This window comes from Phyllobates terribilis, unplaced genomic scaffold, assembly GCF_046119375.1.
Source record: "Phyllobates terribilis strain yellow unplaced genomic scaffold, ASM4611937v1 Scaffold_7__3_contigs__length_470593459, whole genome shotgun sequence".
Lineage (NCBI taxonomy): Eukaryota > Metazoa > Chordata > Amphibia > Anura > Dendrobatidae > Phyllobates > Phyllobates terribilis.
In genome coordinates, this window is record NW_027362767.1 from 309251402 (window position 1) to 309271918 (window position 20517).

General features: G+C 41.8%; 1 protein-coding gene across 5 annotated transcripts in view; it reads right to left on the bottom strand.

Annotated features, from left to right (window-relative positions):
- The window catches only part of TENM1 (teneurin transmembrane protein 1), a 1319062-nt gene that overhangs the window by 1060936 nt on the left and 237609 nt on the right, over positions 1 to 20517 (bottom strand). For all 5 annotated transcript variants that reach the window (XM_073641092.1, XM_073641091.1, XM_073641090.1 and 2 more), the window contains exon 3: positions 6564 to 6850. In XM_073641092.1, the coding sequence (XP_073497193.1) occupies positions 6564 to 6783 (220 nt within the window). In that variant the 5' untranslated portion in view covers positions 6784 to 6850. The remainder of the gene's footprint in view (positions 1 to 6563; positions 6851 to 20517) is intronic.

Consider the following 20517-nt stretch of genomic DNA (forward strand, 5'->3'; position numbering starts at 1 on the left):
GTATTCCCATATCTACCTGAACAAACGGAGGGGGCAATCAAAGAAGGCAATAAGAATAATCCCCACAAAGTGCTTACTTACAGTAAATCCTATTAGACTGTCCTCCACATCTGTCGAGAAGTGTGGAATTAACATGCCATTCTTTATATCTTCTCTATTATTTCTGCACAGTTCAATAGCTTGTGCAATAGAAGTCTGTACATCAGACACTGAGCAGGGTCTCCCTTATCCAAATCTATTTTAAAAGGGGTTTCCCATGAACAAAGTACATTTTAATTAATTGATCTTGGAATAATAAGTTCCATAATTGGATGTGTTAAATAAAATGTTCCTGTGCTGAGATAATCTTATAAATGTGCCCCTGCTGTGTACTGTGTCTGACCATGCAGGAACATGGTCTGATCATACCACATCTCCTGGGCAGGGGAGGATACAAAAGAGTATACAGACATTACAGCAGGGGATCAATTTATTAAAATGTACCTTGTTTCTGGGATGACCCCTTTAACTAAATGGTGGAGCGGAGAGGTGGTCACAGGCAATTTAAAGTTATACTTATTATCATATCTATGTCTATTTTAAAGTATATTGGCCAAATGAATGAAATGCTGTAAAATACTGTACATGAAAATGTTATGTTTAGTCTAATAAATGGAAATAATTACTATATTGATCAATAATCAACATCAGCTTGTTCTTTCTCAACCATCCCAGTCTGTTACATGTGGTAAACAATCCATTCTAGGAGTTGCCTAGTACATTTCTTTCCTTTGAAATATGTACTGTACTAGCACATTGCGAGATAAAAGAAATAATTTAGCCTTCCTACAGAATGTTCTGATGGGGGGATCTAAAAGCGTTCCATTGGAGGCCGTAGACCTCTCTCATGGCTCACCTAATGTCTTTAAATATCATTTCCAAGCCCTTTTTGGATTCCTACTGTAGCTATTAAGGATAGTTAAAAAGAATGATTGAATTGTGTCATTTTATGCTACCTTGTGTATCATCTTTCTTTCGTTCTAGAAAAGAGCATAAAATAGCTGAAAATAAACCTATCACTTGTCACTAAAATTAGCTCCACTTTCTCTATGAGTTTAGAGAACAGAGCTCCGTCTAGGAGATTTTTCTCTTTCCTAAGTGATGTATAATGAGACTTCATAAATTTGGAAACAGCTATAAAATGGCTCTCATTTTCAAGCTTTTTGCTATGCTATAGATTTGTGGCAATGAAGTACAAATGTCTATAGAATGCAATGAGAAAATAATGTATAGCAGTAGTAGAAACCCTGCCCTTAAAAAAATGGCAAATAAGTGAAGGCCATTGAATTTCCTTTGAATAAAACCCCCAGCTATTTTATTTCTCTTTAAAGTATTTCTTCAAAGTGACAAACCCTGAAATAAATCATATCCAGAGCCACTTAAGCTAAATCACAAAGGCTTGAAAGACATTTGAAAATTGGCTTATTCTGATTCATACTGGTCGTTCTAACTCTGAATTCCAATTTTTCTATTATATTGTTATTGTAGTCTGCTGCCTGATTTCTGAGATGTACATTTGCATTGACCATATGCAAAATTCAAAACCTGACACATAATGTTCTATTCTGGATGTAATGTGTCATCACATTATATTTTATGATACTATTATGCGGGCCTGGAAAAAATGTGAACATATGCATATATATTGAGGTGATATCTATCTACATATTAAAAGACTATATGGGAATATATAGTGGGTTCAAATCAGCAAACCATCAATCACCTGTCATTAAAGGAGTGTTAGCATGATGAAAAAAAATACAACCTATCAATCATATCTAAAATAGCTTGGAAAAATCATAAACTTTTCAAAAAGAATTCAATTACAGAAATGTATCCTTTTTCGACATCTGGTATGTTCCCTGATTACTGGTCTTCTTGTTTGCTTCTAACTGCATAGTTCTTCCACCAACAGACTTCTCCTGCTGTGGTCGAACACCTCCTGATGGTATCTGTAGTATCAGAGGGCCACCATATCCTTCACTTGGGCCCAGGCCAACAGCCAAAATCTCATATTAGGCTGTCAGAGCTAGGGATGAGAAGTCTAGTCACTATTGTAAGCAGTGCCCTTGGCTATGTGCCAGTCAGAGCATTGATATGATGCAGTCACACAGCAAAGTTCTATGCAGCTGTCTGTCTGAAGTGGCCAAGTGCGAAATGATCGCTTCTTCAGTTAATATGAATACAAGCCATGAGTCATGGAGGACTGCGCACTCTTGGCCAAAGCGTAGGTCAGGGGTGGACATATAACCGTTGCAACCTGGGGCCCAAGAGGTAAGGGGGCCCACTCCTATCTCCAAAAACAGGTGGAATTGTGCATTATGATGAGCTATTGGACTTCAAAGGACCCATATATTGTTGTGTCCGCGAGTGGTGTAGGCAGACAGCTGAATGGAACTACGCTGTGTTTCTGTATCATGTCAATGCTCTAAATGGTACATAGTGACTTGTCTCCTTGGTTTGGGGTCTGACTACCTGCTATGAGTACTCCGCTGTGTGCCTGGGCCCATGTGAAGGATATGTGCACTCACTGTCTGCACTCAATTATAGATATCGCCAATGCATGCACAGCCACAACAAGAGAAGCCTACTGGCTGACAAACTATGCAAGTTACTAGACCAGTGATCCAGCAACACAGGTAAGAACTGATGTAGAGAAAGGATGCATTTCTGAAATTGAATTCTATTTGAAAAGTGTATTGTTTTTCCAAAATCTTTTAGACAGGATATATATATTTTTTTTATTGTGGTAAAACCCCCTTTATAATGTGTCCTTAATCCAATATACAAAGCTTATGTGCAGATAAGAATGTTCAATACAGCTTTATACAAAAGTTATAAAATGTATTGAGCTTACATACAAAGTAACAGACAGAACAATGTACTTCTAAGTTATATCATAAGGGATCAAAAAATAAACCAGACTTTCATTTTTATCTAGCAATGTAACATTTTGCAGTATATTCATTTTTATCTAGCAGTGTTACATATTGTAGTGGAATTGAATTCTACTAGAATGTTACAAAAATCCGCATCCGCCACAATGCAGATTATTTTGTAATACTCTTCCACACAGATTCAGCAAAACTGTACCTGTTGAGCCTTAAAGGGCAATGAAAAGGTTAAAAAATAAATAACATCTCCAGTCCTCACTGTACCCCATCCGATACACATTGTACGCGCCTCAAAGTACACATCGGATGCCACACATTAAACACAGAAGAAATTAAAACCCAGAAAACAAGGATGGAACAGGTTCTTTTTCACCATTTTACCCCATTTAGAATATTTTTTTAGCAATTTTTAATAAATTATATAGCAAAATGAATTTCGTCAATCAAAACTACAACTCGTCCCATAAACAAAGTCCTGTTACAGCTATGTTAACGCATAAATAAAAAAAAAGTTTAGCTGTTGGAAGAAGAAAAGGATAAAACTAAAGTGCAAAAACTGAAAATATTTGTTCAGGTTCAGGAGGTAAATGAATCCCCTCTAGTCAGAGCCATTGTTCATCAGTAGCATATCCAGAGGACATACTGTGCATGCCTGGTAGGTTGGGCTTCCACTTCTAGGACCTGTGCTGTAGTCAGAGCTAGATTATGACTAGGAAAGATAGCTATTCAAATCTCCTGTTTTTGTTACTGATAGAAGTCAGAGAAATGATAACTTCTCAGATTTTATAGTATATAATGAAGTGTATAATTTAGGTGCATTTGATTGAAATATTCCTTATTGGGAACCTATTATTAGATTCATGCTGCCAGAACCACATGCAGCATGAATGAAAGCCAAGTATATTTTACCCTGGGGTGTTTCAGAGAAAATATTATTTAAAAAGATGGCTGCAGAATATAGGGCAATACATGACTAGCCTAATATAGTCCCTGGTTAACTTCTCCCTGCCCCGCTCTAGTTGAGTGACAAGTTTCTCTCATGTGCACACATAAGGAGAGATGTGTCAATCAAATGGAGAGGGGAGGGAGAAGTCGGTGGCAAAACTGCTCAGGCTAGTCATTCCAGACATATTGTCCCTTGATGGCTTTTCAAACAATGTTTTCTCTGAAATGCCACAACATGTCAAAGTAAAACATATCTGGCTTCAATCACGCGGTTTATTAGTCAAGTGACACACTTCGTCAGGACAAATCACAATCACAATTGATTGTCGTTTGTCCAGATGAAGAAGTGTGTCACTTCCAAACAAGTTGTACAAAAAAAACACATTTCTACTATTCTCAACTCCTGCTTATCTCTGGACTAGTAGAAGTGCAGATTTTAACCCACTCATTTCCAGCCTCACAAGTTTCTCCACACCGTGGATCTGCAGCAGCCCTTTTCTGAGCTTGTATAGGGGTTGTGACTCTCACAACCCTCCCAGATGAGCATAAATTGCTTTTTGTCTCCTTGTTTCTACTCGGATAAAACTCTATTGAGCTTATTATCTTTCCAGTTTTTCCTTTTACTCATGAAGCTAATGATGGCTTACCTTTAAACTCTTCCTATATTAAACACCAGTAAAATATTATTTGAATAAAAATGTATATAAAAATATAATCAATAAATTAATTTCTTCAGCTTTGCTTCCAGGTTTCACTTAAAGAGGTTCTCCACAGCTGCTGACTTCCGCAGGGGCCTGATAGATGTCTTCCAGGAAGCATGCATGGTTCATGGGAATTGTGCATGCATCCAAAATTCCCATTCATTAAAATAGGAATAGTGCATAATTCCTGAAGAAATATGCCGACTCTGCAAGTTTTCATCAGTGTTGCATATTTCAGCTTTCAGCAGAGTCATTCAGCAGACATTGGGGGGAGGATGAGCTGCAACATACAGCAACAATTCTTCATCATTACAGCATGGAGCATTACAGTGAAGAACTGGCACAAATAAAACTAAAAGGTCATATAATGCAATCTAGAGAAACTGCTCACATGAACAAACTCCAACAATTCATACAACTGCATCTGCTTTCTGTCAAGCATAGCTGCAGCTGTTGCTACAACTCCAACAATCAGCAGTTCTCAGCTTTCATTATTTGATAATTATAGATTACAAAGAATCAATTTTGCTTTAAGGCATGTAAGCTTATTTTTTACACTGGTAGAGACTTATTCATGTGTACATTTTGTAGACAAAAAAGCTCTTAGGCTAGGTTTCACTTGGCATTAGGTCACTTATCAGCAGGTTCCATTTCATTCTGACAAGCAGAATCGTATAACCTGTTGTATTACTGTAACTTATTAATAAAGGAGAGAAACTTAACAGATGCCAACATTAGTCAGAAAACCTCATCAATATTTGTTAGAATTTATTAAAGTTTGTATAAAAAAATATATGCCAGTCGATGAATGTGCCTAATACAATATATAGTTTACGGATATATTTTTATATCTATGCAGAAAGGAATATTGTGCCATAGAGTACATATATACTAATACAAAAGAAAAACCTTTTATAACCTGGTTTTCTAATATGAATTAGTGAAAATGCCAATTATAAGGCAAAGCTGCAGAAAATTGAATTATAAAACTATAATTAAAGCATTAAAATTATATATCACAGGAGAAAGTGTATGTGAAAGTTAAAATCTGGAAATGTATTGTTAATCCATTCTTCATTATACATGTTTTGCTGCTGAAAGTATGTATAGAAAGTACTTATCATCCACTCATGGCTTGTGACTATATCCCAAGTACAGTAATTTGAAAAAACAGAATACAGCCTAACAACATGCTCACCTAATTTACTGTAGATTTCAATTCTCGATAATTGAATACATTTAGAACATATTAAAGAAACATTCTACATGAAACTGATTCATTATGTTATGTCTAGTAAGGAACTATACATTATCCAGAGTTTAAAAGAACACCAAATAGTGAAGCCATGCACTGTCCCTTTATGGAGCGCCCCTTTAAGTTATTTTATTTTATGCCAATGCTGTAGAAAAAGACATCATACGTTGATCTAATGCCGCTAGGCAAAATTTGACAAAACTGAACATGAAATTCTTAGTTGAACATTCTGATCAGACTGTATGAAGCCCACTGCCACATCATGGCAAACTTTTCAGTGGGTTCATAACTTTGTTAGCCTTAAAGGTGCTCTGCCTTGCACCAACCACCGTCGCTGCTGTGCTTTTGTGCCTGTAGGGCTATATGGCCTGGAGTCATGGGGACTCAGCCTTGCAGCATGGGTGCTGTGAGGCACCAGGTAATTCGTCTTCCAGGTGCATTGACACAGTGGGGGTGGCTGTGCCTTCATGGCTAAAAAAGTAAGGGACCCACTGAGAGGTTCGCCGTGATTTGGGAACCACTGAGAGGTTCGCCGTGACGTGGCAGTGGGCTTCACACAGTCTGATCAGAATGTTAAACTAAGAACTTCATGTTCAGTTGTGTAAATTTTGGCCTAAACAGCATTAGGTCACTATGATTTCTGGATGTGCAATCTTTTTCTACAGCATTGGCTTATTTTACTTTATAATATATACTGAAATATTACCAGTCAATCTTAAATAGTACTACCTTGGCTGGGATCCTCTACTGCTTTCCTTTTTCTGCTGCTATGGCTATTGTAGTTTAATCTTATTTCCTGTGTGCATTCTTGAAGAGTTTCTCTTGAGTTGTATGATTGTCTAGGTTTTCGCTCATCTTCACTTTCTTCTGAAGAACTGGTGTAAGCAAGATCCATCTCATGCTTAATTTTTGATAATGGTTGGTAAGGCTTGCTGTCCATCTGCTCCATATTTCATTAAAATGATTATTTCACAGTCATGGAGCACAGTGTGCAATATAATACAGGAGAAAAGTTTCTGCAATAAAAAAAAAATCAGAATATAAACAAAAAATAAAAAGGCACAGGAGAGTGTACATATATACTTTGTGTATACATATATTTTATATACATCTATGCAAACTGCTCAACATTAAAATTGTAACACCAACACGGAAAAGTAGAATTATGAAAATCACAGTATGAATAGCAATATTAAAAGCATGCAAAAGATGAAAAATATGAAACTAAATTTTAAAAACATCTTAATCTATTCAACATTGAGTATGGGCGCCACTTGCAAAAATACAATCAATGAGGTTTTCAATTGTTGTCTAAGGAATGTTTTGCCACATTGACTGCACTGGGGAACACAATTATTCCTCAAGATTCGTGTCTGGCAGCTTCCTTTGTAGTCGCCAACTAATGACATCCAAGATGTGCCCAATGGGAGACAAATCCGGAGGTACTACAGGGCATGGTAGCATTTAAAAACCATGCAGTATGCTCACAGTATGAAACAACAATATTTTATTATTCAATTATAAATATACAATAGTGACACAAGGGATGTAAATATGAGTACAATGACAATGGGTGATCATTGGATCAAGAAAGACACCGCTACATCTTTACACCCTTCATAAGTTTATATTCCAATGTATAATGGGTTCAAACAGAATCCACAAAAAGTTTAAAGGAAAAGGAAAAAAAGAAGAGGGGGGAAGAAAGACAAAATACGCTGGGGGGATGGAACCATGGAGAGAGTATAAAGTATCAATCAAGCAAACAGGGTGAGATATCCATTATCTCCAATACCCGAATGGCAGGCCATAATAATAAATGAGTCAAGGCACTCACCCAGATGGTTGGTAAACTCTCTAAAATGTGGAGGGCACAGGGAGGCAGCTAAAATCCATCCACAAAGGCCCTTCGTGGATGGAAATTAGCTGCCTCCCTGTGCCCTCCACATTTTAGAGAGTTTACCAACCATCTGGGTGAGTGCCTTGACTCATTTATTATTATGGCCTCCCATTCGGGTATTGGAGATAATGGATATCTCACCCTGTTTGCTTGATTGATACTTTATACTCTCTCCATGGTTCCATCCCCCCAGCGTATTTTGTCTTTCTTCCCCCCTCTTCTTTTTTTCCTTTTCCTTTAAACTTTTTGTGGATTCTGTTTGAACCCATTATACATTGGAATATAAACTTATGAGGGGTTTAAAGATGTAGCGAAGTCTTTCCTGATCCAATGATCACCCATTGTCATTGTACTCATATTTATATCCCTTGTGTCACTATTGTATATTTATAATTGAATAATAAAATATTGTTGTTTCATGCCATTCTTACTCGTTCTCGCTTCTTCCATCCTGTTTTCTGAGTAGGCATTTCTTACTAACGGTCATGGGTGGTGAGCAGGCTTTTTTTGTCACCACCTACCCGTGAGTGTTTAATATGTTGGCCAAAGTTTTTCTCATTAGTATGCTCACAGTAGCATGAGCAGCATGTGGTATGGCGTTGTCTTGTTTAAAATTGGCTCATGGACCACTTTGGAGAAATTACCTTACCACTGGTTCAACCACCAAATTAATATAACACTGAGCTGTTAGTGTAGCTCACGGGTGGGCAATTAATTTTCTCAAGAGGCCAGATGAGACAACGTGACTGTTGTTGAAGGCCGAACCAACAGGCCGTATTTAATTCTGCTCAATATTGTTATTATTGTCTTATATTTCATGTTGCATGTTACGATAGGGCTTATTGTAATGTATTCTTATCCGTAGCAGCAAATCAAACCATATAATTTACTACTTTTTATAAAGTTTTTAAAAAAAAATCATACAGTTCCTGTTATTAAGCCCTTGACATTGACATTGTTCGACAGCTCCTAACACAATGTGATGCCCCCAAAGTCCTCCACATGCAGTGGTACTGTGTTCAGTCTTGCCATGTATTAAGACCTGTGATATGAAACTGTCTTCCACAACCCCACATGTAGCAAAGTTTGACTGTTCCCTACACAACTATGCCTCCTACACAGCTGTTTCTGTTTAAGTAACTAATTGTGTCTCATCCTACAAGTGAAAATACTGATTATTATCACCTGTCTGGTATAAATGGTTACTCATACACCTGACTATATTCTTACAAAATCCCTGACTTTGTACAAGTGTAATGAGAAGAATTGATGCTGTTTTGAAAGCAATGGGTGATCACACCAAATATTGATTTGGCTTACATTTATCTTTTATTTATTCACTTTGCATTTTATTCATTGAGAAAAATAAACTCATTACACTGCTATTTTTTAATGCATTTTTACTTTGTAGCATTTCAAATATGCTATTTTAATAGAATTAGCATGGTGCATATTGCTGTCTAATACCATGCACAGGGCCACAATTAGGGAAGGAGCATCAAGGATCCTGAAAAGTACAGGTCCCAGACCTCATACCCATAGGCGGCCATCGATCTATCAACCTTTCACTGCATGAGAAATAATTTTTAGAAGTTTAATGTATACAATGAAGGTCTGCAATTGTTTTAGCTTTTTTCATTGGGAAAATTTGCTCAAATCTGTTTCTCAAAATTGACTCCATCATGTTACAGGAGTGTTAATATACAGATGTGTCCAACCAAATCTTTGTTCGAATGTGGACTCAAACTTCTCCCGAAATAATTCAATACAATATTACAACGTAGCATCAAAACTCTCAACTGGCTGCAACTCACATCACAACCACTGGGTGGCCGCATATAGAAACACATGGTAGAGGCATCTTAGAGTATTGCAAAGATATGTTATTTTATGCATCACCTCTCATTGTTAAATAGCTTGAAAAAAAGATTATTTACTAATATATCTCAATTAGCAAAAATATAACAATTCCCCCCTAAGGCATGGGAATGAATAAATAATCAAAGAGAGAGGTATATCCCGTAGGTATATAGTGGTAATTAAAAGTGATATGAGGGTAAAAGATATCTATACATATACCCAAAGGAGGAGAAAGTCAACAATGCATACTAATGATCAGCTCACCTACCACAGGACCCGACATGTGTTTCACCACTGCTTCATCAGTGGCAGGTGAGCTGATCATTAGTATGCATTGTTGACTTTTTACTCCTTTGAGTATATGTATAGATATCTTTTACCCTCATATCACTATTAATTACCACCTACGGGATACTCAAATACCTTATTGTATTGACTAAATGTATTTGTTTCATGTACATGCATGTATCTAATTTGCTATTAGAGGATTACATTTTTTGTGACCATTTGTGAGAGTACCTTCCTATACACATGTACTCATGAAACCTCTATGATTAGCTCACCTACCATATCCACCTTTTTTAAGATGTCCCTGTTTGTCTTTTGCTGTTTGCCTTAATTACTTTGTATATACATGTGTTTTTTAATGAATTCTGATAATAAAATTTAATTTGTATCAGGTTGTACTCTTTTTCCTGGCACAACTCTCTCTTTGGTTATTTACAGCTTGAAAAAATACAGATTTAAGGAAGTTCAACCTCTCTCAATCAATTATGAATTTGGTTGATCCAAGAACAAAGTTACTGTATAAATCTGTTCCATTACTTTTATGGATTAACTAAATATATTATTTGGGTTTCAGAAACTAGATGAAATTGTCATCAGTGTAACTGTGCTTCAGAAGAAGTATAAAGCTTGCTTCAGACGCTGTCACACTGTCACAGAATACTGGAGGTAGGGGGCCTAAGCTGACCCTAAGCTGGGGCCCTGACTAATCCCTCATCCTGGAGGTACTGTTAAAGGTACAGAGGTCCAGGCCGCCAGCGTAACCCCTACCTTCTGAGGATCCCTGCACCTAAGTAATCTAGTCCTGAGAAGGACCCCGATCACAACAATAGGGAACCAGAAATAATATGCCCACACACAGTATTTAGACGAACGAGACAGTACAAGGGAAAAACCAAAACCACCTTGCATACAACTTCTAAACAACTACAACAGAGGGAACACCAACGGGAAAGGAGATAAATGATAAAGCGAGGAAAGGGAAAACACACTTCCAAATACACTTATCTCAGCAACTCCAAACACCACGATCTGCTCTGTAAGTCTGAATGAAAAGCTTTCACCGACACCTCCCAAACAGACCTGCAGGAATATAAAGGAGTCTCACTAAAGAAGCATTGATTGCAGCTGGGCGAGGCTGGACCTCAGCTAGCCCAGAGAGAGAGAGAATTAACTCCTACACTGCCGAGAAAACACAAAGCACCAACAAGTCAGCTGCGAGAAGTCAGGCTGTGTACTCGTGACGATCTTCGTGGCAACACACCCGTGACAGTACCCCCCCTTCTACGAGGGGCCTCTGGACCCTCAGGGCCAGGTTTATCCGGGTGAGTCGTGTGGAAGGCCCGAACTAATCGGTCTGCGTTAATATCCGACGCAGGAACCCACATCCTCTCCTCAGGACCATACCCCTTCCAATGAACCAAGTACTGAAGGGACCGGCGATTAAAGCGTGAATCAATGACCCTCGATACCTGGAACTCCAAGTTACCATTGACAACCACAGGAGGGGGAGGTAAAGGTGACGGTACCACCGGCGCCACATACCTCTTAAGCAATGATCTGTGAAACACGTTGTGAATTTTAAACGTAGGGGGGAGGTCAAGACGGAATGCCACCGGATTAATAACAGAACTGATTCTGTACGGCCCGATGAACCTGGGACCCAGTTTCCAGGAGGGAACCTTAAGTTTAATATTCCTGGTAGACAACCATACCTGATCGTTCACACTTAGGTCCGGACCAGACACTCTCCTCCTATCAGCCATACGTTTGTATCGGTTCCCCATAGTATTCAGATTCTTCAGCACCCCTCTCCATACTGAAGCGAGAGATGAGGAAAATCGTTCCTCCTCCGGAACCCCCGAAGAGCCCCCCCTACTGAAAGTACAAAACTGGGGGTGAAAACCATATGCCCCAAAAAACGGGGACTTACCAGTGGACTCGCTCCGCCTATTATTGAGAGCAAACTCTGCCAGAGGTAGGAAAGAAGCCCAGTCCTCCTGGTTCTCTGACACAAAACACCGAAGATATGTCTCCAAGCTCTGGTTCATACTTTCCGTCTGACCATTGGTCTGAGGATGAAAAGCCGACGAGAATGACAAATGCATCCCCCGCCGTGCACAAAACGCCTTCCAGAACTTGGACACAAACTGAGACCCCCGATCAGACACCACCTCGGAGGGTACCCCGTGAAGCCTCACAATCTCCCCAATGAACACCTGCGCAAGAGTTTTAGCATTAGGGAGAGCCGGAAGAGCGATAAAATGTGCCATCTTGCTGAACCTGTCCACTACAACGAGTATGACCGTTTTACCCGAAGACGGAGGGAGGTCAGTAATAAAGTCCATAGACAGATGAGTCCAAGGACGCTCCGGGATCTTCAAAGGTAAGAGGGCCCCAGACGGACGGGTATGTGAGGTCTTAGAGCGCGCACAAACCCCACAGGACGCGACAAAAGTTACCACCTCTTTATGTAAGTTAGGCCACCAAAACCGACGCGAGAGGAGATCCACAGTTGCTTTACTCCCCGGGTGTCCTGCAAAAACTGAGTTATGGTGTGCCTCGATCACCTTTTGTCGCAACTGATCTGGAACGAACAGTCTCCCCGGAGGTCCAACAGGGGCGTCTCCCTGAGCCTCCAATATCTCCTCCTCCAGCTCAGAGCATACTGCCGAAACCACCACCCCCTCCTGAAGAATAGGAATCGGGTCGTCCGTATTCCCGGCCCCAGGGAAACTACGAGATAAGGCATCCGCCTTTACATTTTTAGACCCAGGACGATATGTAACGACGAAATTAAACCTGGTAAAAAACAATGACCACCTAGCTTGTCTGGGATTCAGACGTTTAGCGGACTCCAGATATAGCAGGTTCTTGTGATCGGTGATGACGGTGACCGGATGAACTGCCCCCTCCAAAAAATGGCGCCACTCCTCAAAAGCTAACTTAATGGCCAAGAGTTCCCTATTGCCGACATCGTAATTCCTCTCAGCGGACGACAATTTTTTAGAGAAAAAGGCGCACGGATGCCACTTACCAGGGGACGAACCCTGTGACAATACTGCTCCCACCCCTACCTCGGAAGCGTCTACCTCTACAAAGAATGGCTGAGACGCATCAGGTTGAATGAGTATGGGTGCCGAGGCAAAACATTTTTTCAAGGAGGAGAATGCTTGACAAGCCTTGTCAGACCACCTAGAAAAATCCGTCCCCTTTTTAGTCATGTCTGTGAGAGGCTTAACCATGGACGAGAAATTACGAATGAACTTCCGGTAATAGTTAGCAAACCCCAGGAAACGTTGTAGTGCCTTAAGATTCTCCGGCCGATCCCACTCAAGAACTGCCCGCACTTTCCCAGGGTCCATACGAAAACCGGACGCTGAAACCAGGAAGCCTAAAAACTGGAGTTCCTGTACGGCGAACACACACTTTTCCCACTTGGCATACAGTTTATTATCCCGCAAGATCTGTAACACCTGTCTAACGTGCTCCTGATGAGACACCAGATCCGGCGAGTAAATTAAGATATCATCCAGATATATGACAACAAACTGTCCCACCAGGTGGCGAAAAATATCATTAACAAAGTGTTGAAACACCGCCGGGGCATTAGTCAGACCGAATGGCATGACAAGGTTCTCATAATGCCCCTCCGGAGTGTTAAAAGCCGTCTTCCACTCATCCCCCTCCTTCATCCTAATCAGATTGTACGCCCCCCTGAGATCCAACTTAGAGAACCATTTGGCGCCCACGATCTGATTAAAGAGATCGGGAATAAGTGGGAGCGGATACGGATCTCGGACCGTAATCCGATTAAGTTCACGGAAATCCAGGCAAGGGCGTAGGCCTCCATCTTTCTTCTTAACAAAGAAGAACCCCGCGGCCACCGGAGAAGATGAAGGTCTAATATGCCCCTTAGCCAGACTTTCAGAAATATAATCCTTCATGGCCTGCCTCTCAGGACCAGAAAGGTTATACAACCTAGCTTTAGGTAACTTGGCCTCAGGGAGCAGTTTTACAGAACAGTCATACACGCGATGAGGAGGTAGTTCCTGACACCCATTCTCCGAGAATACATCCTCAAAGTCCGCCAGAAATGGAGGTAAGACCCAAGGAGTAACCGCACCGATGACCGTGTTCATGCAGTTTTTATTACAGAATTTACTCCATTGGCTTATCTCTCTGGTTTGCCAATTAATAACCGGGTTATGGTTAGCTAACCAAGGAAGGCCCAACACTATAGGAGTGGGAAGACCCTCCAACACGTAGCAAGACAACAGTTCTTTATGTATTGCCCCCACTTGAAGTTTTACGCCATGCACAGCTTGCAAAAAACTTCCCTGACCGAGAGGTCTGGCATCGATCGAGAATATGGGGATGGGTTTAGCCAACTCACTCAATCGCATACCTTGAACCCGGGCAAACCGAGCATCAACCAGATTAGCCCCGGCCCCACTATCCAGAAGAACAGATATCCTCTCAGTTCTCGTACCCACCACCACCTCCGCCGGTACGAGAAACTGAGACGAACCTAGGGACGAAATACCTACTCCCAGATTGCCGTCCACCACACAACCTGGGATCAACAGTTTTTTCGACGACTCTTTACTCTGCAAGGGACGGGATGGACACCCCCCAATAAAATGTCCCTTTTTCCCGCAGAGAAAACCCCTTCCTGTCTTATGGCGCACCACCGGTCCCCTTCCCCGAAATGATGTCCCTCCTAATTGCATAGGCTCCTCCGGACTGACCAGGGGAACCACCATATGAGGGGACCTTGTAGGAGGTGGAGACATTACAGGGGGTAGAGTTATCCCGCACCTCTCCCGAAGCCGTCTGTCAACGCGAATAGCAAGGGCCATAGCGGCTTCCAGTGTCGCGGGAGAGTCATACTGTGCCAACACATCCTGTAATTTGTCGGATAAACCATGACAAAACTGGCTCCTAAGAGCCGGGTCATTCCACTGGGTGTCCGTGGCCCACCTACGGAACTCCGAACAGAATTCCTCCGCCGGACGATCTCCCTGCTGAATCCTACGTAACTTAGACTCAGCAAGGGAGATCCGATCTGGGTCATCATATACGAGTCCCAGAGCAGCGAAAAACCTATCCACTGACTGGAGAACCGGGGAGCTTGGGGGAAGAGAGAACGCCCAAGATTGTGGGTCCCCTTGTAGGAGCGAGATGACAATTCCCACCCTTTGTTCTTCACTGCCCGATGACCGAGGCCGCAGCCGAAAGTACAATTTGCATGCCTCCCGGAAAACAAAAAACTTGTCCCGCCCCCCAGTGAACCTGTCAGGGAGAGCTACTTTAGGTTCTGGTCCGGCTTGCTCCAGAGGATGCAAAACCTTGGACCTAACGTCCGCCAGCCCCATGGACAAACTCTGCAACTGCCGAGCTAGACCGGCTACTGGATCCATGGTAGCTGGAGAAAAACTAAGATGGTCGGTGAAAATGTCACACTGTCACAGAATACTGGAGGTAGGGGGCCTAAGCTGACCCTAAGCTGGGGCCCTGACTAATCCCTCATCCTGGAGGTACTGTTAAAGGTACAGAGGTCCAGGCCGCCAGCGTAACCCCTACCTTCTGAGGATCCCTGCACCTAAGTAATCTAGTCCTGAGAAGGACCCCGATCACAACAATAGGGAACCAGAAATAATATGCCCACACACAGTATTTAGACGAACGAGACAGTACAAGGGAAAAACCAAAACCACCTTGCATACAACTTCTAAACAACTACAACAGAGGGAACACCAACGGGAAAGGAGATAAATGATAAAGCGAGGAAAGGGAAAACACACTTCCAAATACACTTATCTCAGCAACTCCAAACACCACGATCTGCTCTGTAAGTCTGAATGAAAAGCTTTCACCGACACCTCCCAAACAGACCTGCAGGAATATAAAGGAGTCTCACTAAAGAAGCATTGATTGCAGCTGGGCGAGGCTGGACCTCAGCTAGCCCAGAGAGAGAGAGAATTAACTCCTACACTGCCGAGAAAACACAAAGCACCAACAAGTCAGCTGCGAGAAGTCAGGCTGTGTACTCGTGACGATCTTCGTGGCAACACACCCGTGACAGACGCCCACCAAATTTATTTATTAGGGTATATGATGGAGTTTGATAGACAGACTATATAAAATGTATGGATTCTAAACCTTTCTCGGGCCAAAAGTGCAAATGTTTCAGTTCCATATATATTCCAATTAGAGTTGTGGAAGTCTGAATTACACCCTCTGAATCATTATGGCTACCACTGGTTCTTATAATGTAGCCTCATATTCCATTGTACAGTAAATTCCATAAAAGTCTAATGAATGGGGATTCCACCTCTAGGACCTTTACACATAACAAGTAGTCTAATTTACTGATTCAATGCATATATCAGATGACAACTTTTACTGGTATGTCAAATGGCGAGGTTGCTATATTCAGATCTCTTTTGAAGTTATGGAAAGTTTCTGTAACATCTATGGCGTTGGGAAGCACAAGACGCCTCTTCATTGAGATTAACGCCATAAGTGTACAATTTTAATCAGTCAACAAGGGTCGGGAGACTCCATGCTTCCGATAGGTTGTTCTTTCAATGAGGCCTTTATGGCAAATTTTGTGGATCTAACAGAATTTTTTAAATGAGAATCAACCCTCAAGAAAACCTAAAAAAAAGTAATTGAGTAAAATGACTGATCTTTAATTATTAAAAATAACACACAACAATATATTTATTTTACTTGCTTTTATAGCACCATTAACTCCACAGCGCTTTAGAGACTTCATCATCACTCTCCCCATTGGGGCTCACAATCTAAATTCCAAAGTTTGAGACTTTTTGAAAAGTCGCAATTGATGAATCAGCCAAAAACATCTGGAAACCCCAAACTCTCCCAAATGTAAAAAAAAAAGCAAAAAAGAAAACAGGTAAATTAGACTTTAGAAATGGCACAAATGATAAGAAGAATTACATGCAAATGAAAAACGGGTGACAAACACCGAAAACTAACCAAAAAACAGGTGCAAATGCAATAATGAATTGCACAGTCTATTTGTATTCCAATATTCTGGAATTTAGTTTTATGTGCCTAAACCCTGCAGTCAGCAGCATTTTGTTTTCTTCTCTTACACATAATGAGATATTTCATTATACAAAGCCTGATCGTTTTAAAGCCCAGGCCAAGAATTCCTATAAAACCCTACTGCTGTATCCATCATACCGACTGAGAATAAACTGCATATGACTTGAGGATAATGGGCCAGATTATAAGAAAACACAGACCTTGCAGAATTCACATCACATTAAAGAATAGCAGTCTGATTCTTAGAAGTCTAGCCGCACTTTTTTCCCCTCTCACTTTGCTCAAGCTCCACTTGTGATTGCCAAGGCGATTCACATGATCAATATCTAGTTGGCCTTGTCAGAGAGATGATAAAGGCTCATACAAGTAGAGCTAAGTGACCTTTGTTCGAATGACTTAATGTTTTTATTCCACTAGAGATGCCTCTTCTTCTGACCTTTCTATCAGTTTACTGTCAGGCAAAGCTTTCTCATTTGTACTAAGCAACTGTATGAAACAACATAGTTTTGCAGATTTTTCCCTGGCAACGATGAGCATTAAAAAAAAAATGTAACAGTTGAAAGGGATTTTTGATCAACATTTTATCAGCACAGAATGGTGGATGAAATGGCGTCTTGGAATATAAAGGTCACAGAATAACAAGGCTTCCTGAAGAAAAAAATAAGAGACATTCTCTGGTATTATGCTTCTAAACTCATGATGGATAAAAGCGTAAAGGAAGAGAGGTCTAAGAATGAAAAGCGCTTCGCCATTTGTGACATGGAATGTTCAGGATTTTTTCAAGAGAATCATATTTGCTTAAAAGTAATCTGTCATGTCCCCAAATGCAATTAACCTGCAGATATAGGGTTAATCTGCAGAGTAATAGCGTTCTAGTGCTGTCTGGCCACCCTACTGAAAGTGCGGCTACTGGGAGAAAATTAACTTTATTCCTCCCGGGATCCCCCAGATATACGTTATAGAGGCATGCCCAAAGTGGCTTCAGTCATCACTCAGTACACAGCAAGCGATGGATATAAGGATGTCCCGGCACTGTGATTAATAGCTCACTCTGCAGAGCATCTATGTAGAGCAAGCCACAATTAAAGTGCCGGAGCATGCGGAGAACCACTACTAACAATGCTGTTGGAGAATGAAGCCACCCAGGGTGCAGTCCTATGACTAAAAGCTGATAGGTCCCATGAGGATTAAAGCTCATTGTCTCCTGGTAGCAGTGCCTTCACTAAGGCTGTAAGCACTGGATACTATTAATTTGCAGATTAATCCTATATATGTGGATTATTAGCATTTGAAGATATATGTACCATTCAAATTCAATTATAATTTTAATTCTAAAGAGTAAGCACTTAAAAATATGCAAATGCACTGTTTGCATTCAATTGACTATTGTCTCCATTTCTGAAGCCTTACCCAGCAATGATTGCTGCAAGACATATTGAATCTAAACCTCACTTAAATAGAAAATGCCTAACAATGTGAAGCAGAGAAAAGGTTTCATAAAGCAACACATGATGCCTCATTCTAAAGAGATTCATAAATAAATAAACCAGGACACTAAAATGTATCTGTCTGGAAAATTTTACAAAACCATTGCTAAGGTTATAAGAATTCAGTGGACACATTGAGAGCCATTATTCAGAAAATGGTAAAAAGCTTGGAATAGTGTTGAACCTGCTCATGAGTGGTGAGTAGTGTTGAGCATTCCGATACTGAAATATCAGGTATCGGCCGATATTCGCGGTATCGGAATTCCGATACTTAATTCCGATACTTTTACAATATCGAATACCGGAATCGGAAGTTCCCATAATGCCTGCGCTCTGCAGTGTCTCTGAAGGATGACAAGCTGGATGGCAGCGCTCAGCTGAGATCCAGCCTGTCATCAGAATGCCATCCCAGCGTGGGAGAATTCTCCTGATTGTTTAAAAGCCGGCGGGCGGTAAAAAGCCGCCGGCTTTTAAACAATCACACGGCCCCATACTGCTTCCCCGCAGCCTCCCACCCCGATCCTCCGCTCCCCTCGCCACCTCCAATCCCAATCGTAAGTTAGGACCGGGCGGGGAGTACAGCACCAAGGAGCAGGGAGCGAAGGACCCGGGCGGGGAAGCCGGCAGTGAAAAGACTTCACCGCCGGCTTTCCCGTTCTGTGCTGCGCTTTCCCACCGGTTATTTCAAATGAACAGCTGAGGTATCAGGTGATGCCGATCAGTGGTTCATTTGAAGTAGCCGCGGTGCCCTCAGAGGGTTCATGTGAGTTCATGCTTGACTGCATTGCATGAACTCACATGAACTTTCCCACGGCCACACAGGTCAGCCTCACCTCCCAGACCATCAGCCCGTCATGATTGGTGTGTGCGGGTGTGCGCGATGTCTGTGCGATGTGTGCGGGTGTGCGCGGTGTCTGCGCGATGTCTGCGAGTGTGTGCGGGTGTGCGCTGTGTCTGTGCGATGTGTGCGGGTGTGTGCGTGCAGGCAGACATAGGCCGATGTGACACTACTACTCCCATCGGCCTATGTCTGTCCCCGGTCCACTCGTGCCAGCAGGATCAGCTCGATGGGAGCAGTAGTTCCCATCAGCCTGATCCTGCTATATAAATTGCCCTACTGTGTCCCCAATAAATGTTAAATACATGTCATTGGTGGCCAGTGGTTGCCTACAATAAATTAGTTCATACATTACCTGTCCCCGCCGATCGCCACCTAAAATAAAGTAAAAAATAAAAAACTACACCTATACTCACCTAGACACCTAATTCCCCGAAGCCATCGATCTCCTGTAATAAAATATAAAATAATAAACCACAACCTTATCCTTACCCCTCCGTAGCAGTCCACGAGTGTCCCACGAAGATCTCCAGTTCAGAGCAGCCACATAGAATGTGACCGCTCTGAACCGCTGCCGCCGCTAGAATGACGGGGCCGTAAAGCAGCCCCGTCATTGCATAAGCGGGTTCGCCGGAGTTCAGGCAGCGCTGCTCCGGTCAGCTCCTTTACGGCCCTGCTGTATCGTGAGAAATTCCCACGGTACAGCAGTGCCGTAAAGGAGGTCTCCGGAGCTGCGCTGACTGAATGCACTCCGGTGACCTCAGTCAGGGGCTCACGCTGCCGGGAGCGGACGTGTTCCCGGCAGCGTGAGCTTACAGCAGCCATGCACAGCTGTCACCATCTCCAGATGTGACAGCTGTGCATGGGAGATCAGCGCTGGAACGTGGACAGGTAACTATTTTTTTTTTTTAGTAAACTAAGAATTAAATAAAATGGTGTGTTTTATTTCAAATAAATTATTTTTTTCTGGGTGTAGTGTGTGTTTTTTCTTTTTAACACTTTGTAGGTTAGTAATGGGGGTGTCTTATAGACGCCCATCATTACTAACCTGGGCTTCATGGCAGCTGGCGCTGACATGAACCCCAGCCCTATTACCCCCTGCCACCGCACCAGGGCAGCGTGGAAGAGCGAGGCTAAGTGCCAGAGTTGGCGCATCCTATGGATGCGCCATTTCTGGGGGGGCTGACGGCTGGTGTTTCTAGCCTGGGAGGGGACCAATATTCATGGCACCCT